Raw genomic sequence first — 12,618 nt, forward strand, 5'->3', positions numbered from 1 at the left:
GAGAGGTTTGCCGATCCAGGTGGGTCACCTCCAGGGTGGGGATCAAACTCATGCTGAAGTGGCTTTAGCTTCTTAGTGCTCTGCTTTAACCCACTGCGCCACCAGGGCGGGCCCATAAAGTTCTCATTTTCATTCGTTGGAGGGAATTATTTTTCTTTTGGCTCATCTGTAAAATGGAGTTTAAGATTCTGGATAACCTCAGAAGGTGCTATATGGAAGGGAGTGAAAAATTAATAATAAATATATTTTCTCCACTGTGATTGTCACAAGTAATAGAACTGGACACTGATAACCTTAGTTGAGTTTTACAGCAAAAGAACAGGCTGCGCATGTGCAGAGCTCTTCAGTTCTGAGGCAGCAGGGTCCTGGGCTGCAGCAAAGCACCTACATAAACTTTACTCCTCTTGGGTCCGACCTTTGCAGGAAGATCCACTGCCTCTGCTGCAGCCATACCTTAAAGGCACAGAAAAATGAGCAGGGAAGGGGTTCAAGAGCTGCCCCTGTTGGGTGGCTTTACCAGTGTCCCTGCTCCTTCTAGGGACCAGGATCATCTACGACCGGAAGTTCCTGATGGAGTGTAGGAATTCACCTGTGACCAAAACACCCCCGAGGGACTTGCCCACCATTCCCGGGGTCACCAGCCCTGCCAGTGACGAGCCCTCCACAGAAGCCAGCCAGAATCACCTGCGCAACAGCCCAGAGGAGAAGCCAGTGGGCAGTGAGTGGCATGGCTTGGCTAGGCTCTTTGTTGAGAAGGGAATGTGTGTGTGTGTTGGCGGGGGTGGGGTGGGGTGAGGTGGAGGGAGTCCTGTCCCCAAGTGGGGATTCTAGGGGAATGATGGTGACCTCCTCACCATCAGTGGAGGAACTCAGTCCAGATGGTGGGGTAGGGCTGAGTGGGGAGGGTGGGATTTCATTGGTACCAACGTTCCTCATGAAGGGGGCTCAAGAACCCCAGGAAGGGTAATTTGGAACATGAGGCAATCTTAATTAGTGTGTGGGGGGGGCATGTTCAATGTTTGAAATGAGAAAGCCTTCCCACAGCAACCCTGCCTGTAACTTTGTCATTTATCTTCTACACGTAGACACACCCATGGTGTTGATGGGCAGGAAACAACTTATCAGAGATGTGTTGTACTTGTCCTCCAGGCCCTTGCCGGTCTACAAGCCCAGAAAGGCTTCCGAGATGCCTCTTGTCAGGCTGTTGTCCACTAGTCAATTAATTGTGGAGACAGGTAGAAACAGTGCAGCCAGTTGTCTATGCAGGTTCGACATGGGGTAGCTCGGTCCTTCCTGGAGTCCCCCCATCCTCATCATCAGCACAGTCACCCCAGCAGAAGTATGTGAATGCGTGCTGAGTGACTGGTTTGCCAGAACATCTGAGCTCTGCCTCAAGAGCATGAGGTGTAACTATTGGCAGACAGTTGAGTCGGACGGAAGCCACTGACCCATCCCCTATAAGGCAGAGCACCCAATGTAGGTAGACAGGAAGCAGCTGGGACCTCAGACTAGACTGACTGTGCTGACAGCAGCAGAAAACCTCCACCCCTTCAGGGCATGACTCATAGATACCTTGGGAACCCCACAGCCCATGACAGCCAACATGGCCTTGCTTTTCAGGCTTAGGGAGCAGTGAGAGGGAGCAGATGCATTGGGCCCACAACAGCATAAAGGACAGCACCAGGTGCCATGTTCCCTACTGTTTATTAACAGATGGGAAGATAGAGTCCATTGGTTGCCGGGTGCTGTCCACCCAACTTTTTCCCTCAAAACAAAGACTGGAAGTGAGGGTGGAGAAGTCAACACCTGAGACTGTTGAGTCACCACTTGCCCCCACTTATTCTTCACAGTTTCTAGAGCTATTCTAGTCATGACATGCAGGGTTGGCCCAGGGGTTCTCCAGGCAGACAGTTGTTACCACACAGTTCCTCACAATGACGGAGTATAAGGCAGGAAGACAGACATCATGCCTCATTTTGCTTAACTGGCTATAAGAGATCAAGACCTGTTCATGGATTCACATATTCATGTAAATATAAACGGAGAATGAAGGAGTTGGTGTCTGGCTGTGCAAAACCAGGGGCAACCTTGCCCAGTAGATTGTGAAAGGCCATTCCATTAGAAAGAAAAGCAACCTTTTGTAGCACAAATTCCTCAGAAATTCTCATGGAAAGGAGAGGGAGAGCAGTGAGGGGTGGAAACACCCAAAGCCCTGATTTAATGCAGGTTCAGGCTAGTCCATGGGCCACTGGGCAGATACATAGTAGATGAAGCTACCGTTTTCTAAGCCAAAAGTTGGAGCACATGCTCAAAAGCATTTTATATTTCAGGAGTATTTTTCTGTGAAGCTGCACATATATCAAATCACAAGTAACTATTCACCCTTGCTAAAAATATAAAAATGACAGAAAATTCAGGATTATGACACAAAGTTCAGGATTATCACCTCTCCCCTAGGGAGTCTCTGCTTTTCCTTCAGAATTGTGGCAGAGAACACAGAGATGTTAATGGAAATTCCTAGAGTGAGTCTGTCCACCCCGCAACCTCCTGGCAAAACAAAACTGGCCTCCGCTTTTCCTGTAGGAACAACAGAATGTGTCAGCCCTACCATTTGCTCACCTGGCCTTTCTCTTTCTCTCCCCAGGTGAAGAGTCACAGTTTGAGATGGACATTTAAAGGACCAGCCAGCAAACTGAGCATGCCTCTGGGCCCCTCTGGCCTTCTTGGGATAAGAGTCCCATCAGCCAGGCCTTAGGAAAGTTCATCCGGGGCCAGTGTTGGGTGTGGGTTGGCCAACCCAGCCCTCTGCTCCCTCACTCAGGGCACCTGCTCTCCTTCCTCTTCGTGAACACCAGCAAATACCTCCATGTGCCTCCACTCAAGCAGGAGATGTCACCCAGGGGAGTGATAGTGGAACACACCCTGCAGCCCAGGGCCCGGAAGCAGGCTCAGGAGCTTTCTGAATGATCTGTCATCTGGCTCTTCCAGCCATCCTCTCTGGCACACCCACCCCTTCCTGAGGTGGGGGTGTGAGTGAAGGCTCCCCTCCCCCTGCTTCCCCAAGACAGGAATAAAAGCCAACTTTGCCCTACGGCACAAGTCAGTCCTGTGTGAGCTCAGTCCATTTGCATAACTAACACCAACTACTACCTATGGGGTGCTTATTAAGCCCTTTCCTGTACATGATCTCATTTGATTCTCACACTGATCATAGGAGGTTAGTAGAGCACATGCTAACCTCATTTTACAGCTTAAGGCACTGATTCAGAGAAATTAAAATCACACAGTAGTAAATCAGGGCGCGTGGGTCTGTGTCCTGGTCAGATGGGACTGCGCAGTGATCAGTGGTGGGTACCACTGCTCTTCTGGGCTCTGTCCCTCCAAGTCTGTCAAGTGACCTGTCACCTTCACCCCTGGAAAGACCCTCAGACAATGTTTTTGGAGTGATCCTGTTACTTAACACCGGTCTCAGTTTCCCTCAGCCAATTAAAGGAAACAGAGTTTGAGGGAAAGGAAAGTGGTTTTATTTGTCGACAAATGAGGAGGGCAGCAGGCTCATGTCCAAGAGACCACCGTCCTGCTCTTTGGCAAGTTACAGGCCATTTATACAATGTTCAACAAAGACAAGGGGAGGTGGCGAGTGTCCGCAAAGGGGAGGGAGTAAAAGTTAGTGCTGGGATGGAGACCAGTGGGCACCAGCCTTTATTTGCACAAAGACAAACAAAAATGGGGAATCAGCAAGAGTAATGGGGAGGGGCAGGGCCAGCACCGGGAGGAATTGGAGTCGGTGTGGCCAGCTTTCTCACTATTTGCTTTTGTTTGGGATTTCCTTTCCTCGACCCTAAACCTGTCAAGAGAAGAGAGACTGCAAGGAAAGGAGAGAAAAAAAGGTAAGCCCACAGACAATTAAAAGGTCTGGGAAAACCAATTTCATCATAAATTTGTCAAAAGGCTGCAAATCTGCAAATGCTTATCTGAGAGCCCATTCACTGTACATCCCTTTGTGTGGCTAGTCTGGAGGAACACAGCGTGAGCAGACTCCCTGCCTCTAGGATTTCATTGAAATGCAAGTTTGCTTTTAGAAAAGGTAGTAAAAAAGATCTTGTAGGATTGGACTTCCGGAGGTGATGCTGCCACTGGGGTCCTGAGCATGGATGTGCTTTGTGGGGCGGGTGCTGGGGCTGCCAAGGTCTTGTAATCCTGGGGAAGCTGGGTGGAGGCGGACGGGACACTTAAGCTTCCCACTCTCGTAGTTTGTATGGGTGGGGATGGTTTTCAAAAAGGCTCAGGGTTTCTGAGGGTTTTTCTCAGAAGCAGCAGACATTTCTCTTCACAGGACATGCTGGGATAAATGGCCTGTGACCCACAGGCAGGGGCCGAGTTGGATTTTCCAAGTCTGGGCTCGCTGCATCTTGTCAGTTTGCCCACTGGGGAAGCAGCAGGCCTTAATGGCCACGTGCCTTGCCTGACCTTTTCTGTAACTGAGTTGGAGTCCACTTGCCTGGTGACAGCGTGTGAAGGGACCCAGGTGTGGTGGCAGGTTGACTCCAAGTGCATGTGGAACATGCTATTGTGGAGGAGCCACCACAGGAAGCCCCAACCAGAACCAAGTAAGGGACCAGATCAGCTTACCCAACCCCTTAGCTTTCTAGTGGAAGTATCTCTCGCCTCCTGACATGCCTCCGGGGACTCTGCTCTCCTCTGCATGGGGAATCCCTTTCTTGATCCAGACAGTTAAATTATTGGCTTCTCTGGTAATTCAGAGTACACAATAAGAAAATTTTTGACAAGTCATACATTTTTACCTCCAAGTAAAAGTATTCTCCAGAAATACCAGCTATTTAACAATTTATTTTTACATCACTTTGTGCCTTTTTTTCATCTCAATTGTAATCCCCATGGGCTTCCTATCACCAGATCACCCATGTGCCATCACCATAATCCTGTGCACTTTCTCCTACCCCATTTTTGATCCCATTCCCTACTCCAACCCCCTGTCTTCCCCCCCACCCCAATCCTTTATCCTTTACGCTTCTGCTATGAGTGAAACCATCGGTATTTTTCTTTTTCTTTCTGGCTTATTTCACTGAGCATGATCCCTTCCAGCTCCATCCATGTTGTTGCAAAAGGCATGAGTTTATCTTTTTTGATCACTGAGTAACACCAGCTATTTTTTGAACATCAATTGTAGATAGTTGCTATGGAGTGACTAAGATTAGTAACACAGTGTAAGTCGCAGTGGGTCCAACCCCACATCTTAAAGCTTTTGTAGAGGTACTCTAGGAAGCCATCACTTTTTGGTCTGTCCACCCTGTGATATCACCAAAGTACTGTCTCTATAATTGGGGACCCAATAATAACAGACAGGTGTCACAGGCTGTGAGCCAGGAAATAAGTGTCAGGGCCTTCCTGGTGGTGCAGGGGTTAAAGACACACTTTTATCAAGTCATTGTCAGCCACTAAAGCACAAGTTTGATCCCCAGGCAGCAGCCAGGTTGCTGACCACATAGTGCAGCTGACCTCTCCTGTTTTGCCTGCTGCTCCCCTCTGCATTGTATTTCAGTAGATCCTCCTGTTCTGCTCCCCACTCTGTCTCTGGTAAGCCCTCACCGCTGGCTTGCACCCCAGTTCTTGTATGCATAAATAAATAAATCTTTATATTATAAAGAAAATATTATAAGAAAATATAAAGAAAAAGAAGAAATATTATAAAGAAAATATTATAAGAAAATATTATAAAGAAAAAGAGGTGTCATAAGTTATGGTGTGTCCCCCAAGGTGTGTACCACCTGATCTGGGGAGTGGTGATACTGGGAACTGCAAAGGGACACCCAGAAATGTCAGAAAGCAATATGTGATTGCCCACTGTTTCAGGCAGTGTTAAGGGTATCAGGGCTGAGAGTATTTACAGAGAAGGAGGGGCCTGATGGGGCTTTAATTCAGGGAGGGCTTTCCAGGGTCATGAGTGTTCAGGCACAGGGCCGAGGAAGGCCATGTGGCTGGAGGAATGCCAAAGCTGTTGTATTTTCCATGCATAACGTGAAGTCCAACCAGGTCAGCAGGATGTAATAGGCTCCACTGGAAAGGAGGCCTGATGAGGTGGAAGGAGGAGAGATGTGTCACAGAGGTTTTATATTTGGATGATCCAAGAGAGAGATTAGAAAGGAAATGCCAGGGTAGGAGTTGCACACGGTAAAAGGTGAGAGGGCCAAAAACAGATCCCTGGGGAATGTTCCCAGTGAATGCAGGGACCAGAGGTTTTCCAACCTGCACATGGTGTTGGCACAGCTGTGGGCATCCCTCCCACTCCCAGGTAGTCAGACAGAGGTAACGATTGTCTTGGCACCTTTTAGTGTGACATTCATCTCTGACATGACTCAAGGAAAGGCCCAAGGACATGTGACCAACATAGATGTCCCATGAAAACCAGTATTTCAGGAAGGACAGGGTTCATCGATAGACCAGGCTAGTGATCTTTTCCAACTCAAACCAACCTCATTCTGATTTAATGAACATTCACTAGACCTTGAGGCATTTTAAGGCAAGCATCTGGGAAAAAAATCAAATAATCCAAGGAGAAGTGATTAGGTGCAAATAAAAGAAGTGATAGAACAGGTTGTAAAGCGTATGTAAATTGTAGGGGAAGCCGCTCCAGCCAAGGCTTGGTGTCTGGATGTGATGTTAGGCTCTGGTTCACACAGTTAAATTTAGATAGTGAGGGATTACATTGTTGGAACAACAGAAAAAGGATAGAATGAATGCCTTCTGTATGTCTGATGTTTTAGTTCAATCTTACTTATGGTCCCAAACAACAAAACAGGTGTTTTTTATTTCCATCTTCCACATTTCTGGAGCTAATGCCTGTGTCAGAATTTCCCAGCTTCTGTCAGTCCAGTTCTGAAATTCATTCTTTTTCTTTCAATTTTATTTATTTAGGCATATAAGGGCTGGAGTATAGGCCAAAGGTTTGTGTGTGTGTGTGTGTGTGTGTGTGTGTGTGTGTGTGTGAGCAATGGGGTAAACAAAGGGGTGAGGGTAGGCACCAGAGATAGAGTGGAGAGCAGAACAGGCAGATTGACACCATGGAGGGGACACAGGAGAGGTCTGCTGTGCCTATGGGTCACCTCCCTGGCCGAGGAGCGACCTAAGGTCCTCATGTTCAGTAGCTGCCAATAACCTGAGAGTGCTGATACTTATCCTCTTGCTCCACCAGGGAGGCCCCCTGTGATCCATTCTTTTTTTTTTTTTTTTAAGATTTATTTATTTATGCATACAGAACTAGGGGACAGGCCAGACAGAGGTGCAGGGGCAGTGAGAGGATACACCAGAGACAGAGTGGGGAGCAGAACAGCCAGATGATAAAGTATACAGCTGAGGGGAGCAGCGGGCAGGTCAGGAGAGGTCTGCCACGCCGTGTGGGGTCACCTCCAGCTGCGGTATCCACCAAAGGAGCTGTGGCTGACTTGCAGTACTGTGCTTTAACCTGTTGCACCACCTGTTTCAGGGAGGGCCTGAAATCCATTCTTTACACCACATTGGTTGTAACTCAGGTCTGAGCTACTTCACTACTGAGATATCAAATATAATAGCAATTTGATTGAGGTATAAGAACAGGGCAGTGACAGATTGATGTTAAGGTAAATCAGTAAGGGAACTAGAGCTTGACAGTCATTCAGAAGTTCTGTGGATGGGATGCCTTAGAAATTGTGGAGTTGTGTGTGGGGCGGAAGTAAAGGAGTGAAAGATTGATTGCGTCTGTCATTTATTCTAGGGTCATTGAGTGTCTGCTGTGTGCCCAAGAGCAGGCACTGTTCTGGAAACTAGAGATAGAGCAGTGGAGTAAACAAAGCCCTCTCTCCCAGGGAACTGACTTAGTGAAGGTAACATACCTTTTGGGATTCAGACCAGGTATGATTCTTGCTTTATGCATTCAGCTTTCATTGCTGAAATAACTCAATGGGCTTGCAGACATTCTCATGACCAACCCTCCTTGCCTCCTAAGTGGAGGACATGTGGCCCTAACTGGAATAATTAAACCTGTATGGAAGGGACAAGACACCCCATAACAGGCAGTAGACACTGGAAATAACTGAACAGAGCTCTTCATCTGCAGCAGATTAAGTGACTGTAAGATTTACTGGGAGGGGGCACAACAGGTTAAAGTGCAGCACTATGAAGCTATCCACAACCGCTGCAATATGAGTTCCATCCAGGCCAGGGAGGTGACCCACATGCTGCAGCAGACCTCACCTGACCAGCAGCTGCTCCCCTCAGCAGTGCATTTCAATAGATCTGCCTGTTCTGCTCCCCACTCTGTCTCTGGTGAATCCTCTCATCCCCAACACCTCTGGCCAATACCCCAGTTCTTGTATACATAAATAAATAAATCTTTTACAAAATAATCACTGGGAGGGAAAGTACAACCCCTAAAGACCAGATTTTCCAGAATTCACACTTTGCAGAGTATGCCTAGACTGGTCTACAGACCAATGTGGGGAAGAAGAGGCCAACGTGGTGGTGAGTGTTGAGTGTGACCAGATATGGGCAGTGACACAAAGGCTACCTGTGTGACCATATATGGGCAATAGCACGATGACTGGATGGGGCCTTGCATCCAGGTGTCAGCGTTCTAGAATGTGAACCTACAGTCTACATAAGAGACTCTTTCCCTACAGCACCCGCAGGCAGTAGCTGCAGACCCCACCCTAGGGAGCTCCGACTCAGCTGCTGCCCGGGAGCAATAAATTCTACTTGCTCAGCCTTTCTGCCTCCCGTCTTTCTTCCTTGTGGTGGGTCACAGAAGTCTGGACAAAACAGGGAGCTCTCCTGCCTCCAAATGCTGTTCTGAGCCCATGGCCTATCTAGGAAGCCAGTTTTGTTGTTGTAATCTTTTTTGTTGTTTAAAGATTTATTTATGCATACAAGAACTGGGGTTTAGGCTGGAGGTGGGGGGTTTCTGGGGTGGGGGTGAGGGAGAGAAGATTCACCAGAGACAGAGTGAGGAGCAGAACAGGTACTGAGGGGAGCAGTGGGTGACACAGGAGAGGTCTGCCACACCATGTTGGTCAGCAGCCTGGTGGCGGATGAACTCAAGCCACAGTGGCTGGTGATAGCTTCACAGCATTTTTTTTTTTTTAATTATAACAGTTTATTTTCACATCATTTCCCCCCCCATCTCAAGTGTAATCCCCTCGGGTTTCCCATCACCGAGTCACCCGTGTGCCATAACCATAGTCCCGTGCACTTCCCTCCCCTATTTTTGATCCCATTCCACACTCCACCCCCGCAAAATGTCTCTGGTATATGGCTGTTCATTATTTTTGTTATTTTCTCGCCTGGTCCATTATACTCCTGCTATGAGTGAAACCATCCGGTATTTTTCTTTCTCTTTCTGGCTTATCTCACTGAGCATGATCTTTTCCAGCTCCATCCAAGTTACAGCGCGTTGTCTTTAACCTCTGCGCCACTGGGGAAGACAGTGAGTGGGAAGACAGTTTTTAAAGGAAGTCTAAACCTTCATTTATTCTTTTCTGGGATTTTGAAAGGAAAAGTTTAGTTTCCAGTTGCAACTTAATGCTGCCCCCTTCTGGAAGAGTTTGTTAAACCAAGGAAGGACGCACACTTCTTGCAAGGGTTACTCATTCTATTCCCTTAGGTGAAGCACAGTGACATGCTACCTGTATTTTAGATCCAGGCCCACAACTTCTCCACATATCTTTTCCAAACTGATACAACTGAACCCTTCTCAGAGAATCCTGAGAGAGAAGTTTCCAGGACAAGCAGAGGGCAGATGCAGCAGAACGCTCCTGCACTGTTTAGAGCTGGTTTGTTTCAAACTAGTCACATCCCTGCCTCTTTTCTCCAGCCCAACGCCACCATGCATGTGCTCATAATGCCTCCCACCTCTGGCCAGCGGCGTCCAGGTGGATCTATCTAGGAACAAAGTTTACTCTTTAGTTTTCCTCAACTCAAACTTCCATTAGAGTGCACTTGAACTCTTTGTAAGCCACTGCACCCTAATGTGGGGGTGATGCCATATTTTGAGTTTGGGGTCCTTGGGTTCATTCTGGGAAAGGTTTCACCAGAGCTCCCTTTTCAGGGTCACATGGCAAGATTTTTCACGAGACACAGACTCAGTTATAATTAAAGAGGAAGCTTATTAGAAAGAGACAGGAGAGGAAAAGACACTTGCATAGGTGCAAGTGGGCAGGAAGAGCTGCCCCAAAGGGACAGGCTTGCAGAGGGAGAGGCCTGCATATTTACAGGCAGATGGCCTAAGGAGAGAGCAGCCTCCCCTGGGGGAGGTCAATGCGGAGAAGTTCCAGCATGGCCTAGCTCTAGATGGCTTCCTTCACATTCTTCCAGGGTGGAGAATGAGCATCCCAAGCAGGAGGATCTCATCAGACCACAGGAGAGCCTTTGATACTGACCTGTCCAACTGCTGGCCTTTGTGGATGGTCCTTACACAGCTTTGTGACCAGATGGGTATTTGGATCCAGTGTAGGATGGGTTCTGAGGGTTTTATCTATTGGGCTTGTATCACCAAAGTGATTAATTAAATACTTGAGTAAATAATTGCATTGCATTACAGTTTATTTATATATGCATACAGAACTGGGGTGCAGGCCAGAGGTGCAGGGGGTGAGATTCACCAGAGACAGAGTGGAAAGCAGAACAGGCAGATGGACTGAAATACACTGCTGAGGGGAGCAGTGAGTGGGACAGGAGAGGTCTGCCTTGCCATGTGGACCCCCTCCCCCTCTCCCCCTCCCCCCCAGCAGGACTTAACTCAAGCTGCTGCCAGCCTGATAGCTTGGGTCCTGGGCATTGTCTTCTTTTCTTTAAACTTTTTGTGATTCTAATGCATATCCTGGGTTAAGCACTTTTTGGGAGGGTTAAGCACTTTGTGGGAGGGGACTGGAAGGCTGAAGGAGAAAATGGAAAGAGGGGAAGTACCCAACTATTTCAGAATTATTAATTATTCTGCTATATTAGGTAATATCTAAGCAAGGTCTTCCTGAGAACTATACACAAAGTCACATTATTGAAAGGGGAGATTTTAGAAGCCAGAGGGATGATGATATTGAGTTAGAAGTACTCTACTCCCAGTCACTCAAAGTTTGACCCTTAGCCTAGCAGCCTAGGCGTTGTCTGGGAGCTTGTTAGAAATGCAAAATCTCAGACCCCACCTACAGGAATAAGACTTCTGGAAAGGTCTGCTCTGCGTCACTATTTTGCTGAGGAAGGAGAAGGAAGGTCTGGGTTTTTAAGTTGTAGGGCTTTCTGGAAAGCTCATCTCTCAGGGAACAACAAGAAAATATTCATGCAAGAAGAGAGAGTAGCTGCTGACAGAGAGACTGCATAGACTTGACTTTGGGTAAGTTTCTGGAGTGAGAAGTAATTGAGTAACCATTAGAATACAGTTGGCATTTGTCTCTGTTTTCCTTTTAAATAAGAAATTCCTTGGCCCATTCAGGGTCTGGAACATTTTTTTCCTGCTGCAAAGATTATAGAAGTAGGTTACTTCAACCACTGTCCTGGGGAACTTTGTGTGACTTAAGTCTACTTACGCATAAAGCTTTTTAAAGTTTAATTCTTCCTGATTGAATTTAATTATTAAAAAATTACTAATGCATGTAAAAACAGGGATACAGGCTAGAGGTGCAGGGGGTGAGCAGATTCACCAGAGACAGAGTGGGGAACAGAACCAGGTAGATTGACTGAAATACACTGTTGAGGGGAGCAGTGGGTGAGGCAAGAGAAGTCATGTGGCCAAGGATCAAACTCATGCTGCAGTGGCTGTGGGTATCTTTGTAATACTGTGCTTTAACACTATTGGGCCATTAATGAGGGCCCCTGATTGAATTTAATTCTGATTAAATCTGATTTGCCATGTGCACTAATAGAAGATGTAGTAAACTAGGGAAAAGTAGTTATTGAAATCACTTCACTCAGGAATACCAATTGTGAACTTCTAAATACTATGTTTTAAGAATAAGGGAATAATTTACCCTGCTGTTTGAGCGAGTCAGCTTTCTGACCAGGTAGTTCTCTGCTGGGGTCAGAAAGAGGAGTTTCTGAAAATTAGTTTCCTTTGACTACCCTTGCTCAAAACCTCCAAATCTAGTGCTCTCTTAATGATTTTAATTCATCTTACTTTTGAGAAGGTGATCAGTTTGGTGGATACTTCGTTTCCCAATCCCAGAAATTAGGGCTGGTTCTAATTTGGCCTTGCCTGCATGCTCAGAACTAAACTGAATGTGGGGATGAGAGAGGAAATAATTTAGAATCCTGAATCTCAAAAGTTCTCTAACCTCAACTTTTCATTATTCCATTTCTCATCTGAACTTCTGGAAGCTGAGTTTCCTCCATTCATTTCTTAGTTCATGCTCTTTTTAATCTGATTGCTTTCTCACTATCATCTGGGATTGTTTTTTTCCTGGTCCTTAGTCTACCCATCTGGCAAAACTGAAAACGCAGACAAATGTTTCCATTTATCTTTGGTATCTTATGTAGATCAGTGCTGTCAGAAGGAAACAGGGAGATATAAATTGGAGCCACAACAGATGATGCAATCTCAGTTCAGCCAGACCCCTACTGGCTGGCTACCTGTATTTT

The 12,618-nt window shown here is 46.8% G+C and overlaps 1 protein-coding gene across 1 annotated transcript in view; it reads left to right on the forward strand.

Moving 5' to 3' along the window:
- The window catches only part of EIF4EBP1 (eukaryotic translation initiation factor 4E binding protein 1), an 18,334-nt gene extending 15,231 nt beyond the window's left edge, over window positions 1-3,103 (forward strand). Inside the window, exons 2-3 of the mRNA XM_004682241.2 lie at window positions 539-718; window positions 2,645-3,103. Coding sequence (XP_004682298.1) covers window positions 539-718; window positions 2,645-2,676 — 212 coding nt within the window. The 3' untranslated portion in view covers window positions 2,677-3,103. The remainder of the gene's footprint in view (window positions 1-538; window positions 719-2,644) is intronic.
- Window positions 3,104-12,618: the final 9,515 nt, after the last annotated feature.

The sequence above is a fragment of the Condylura cristata genome, unplaced genomic scaffold (assembly GCF_000260355.1).
Source record: "Condylura cristata isolate star-nosed mole 26May11 unplaced genomic scaffold, ConCri1.0 scaffold00014, whole genome shotgun sequence".
In the NCBI taxonomy this organism is placed as follows: Eukaryota; Metazoa; Chordata; class Mammalia; order Eulipotyphla; family Talpidae; genus Condylura; species Condylura cristata.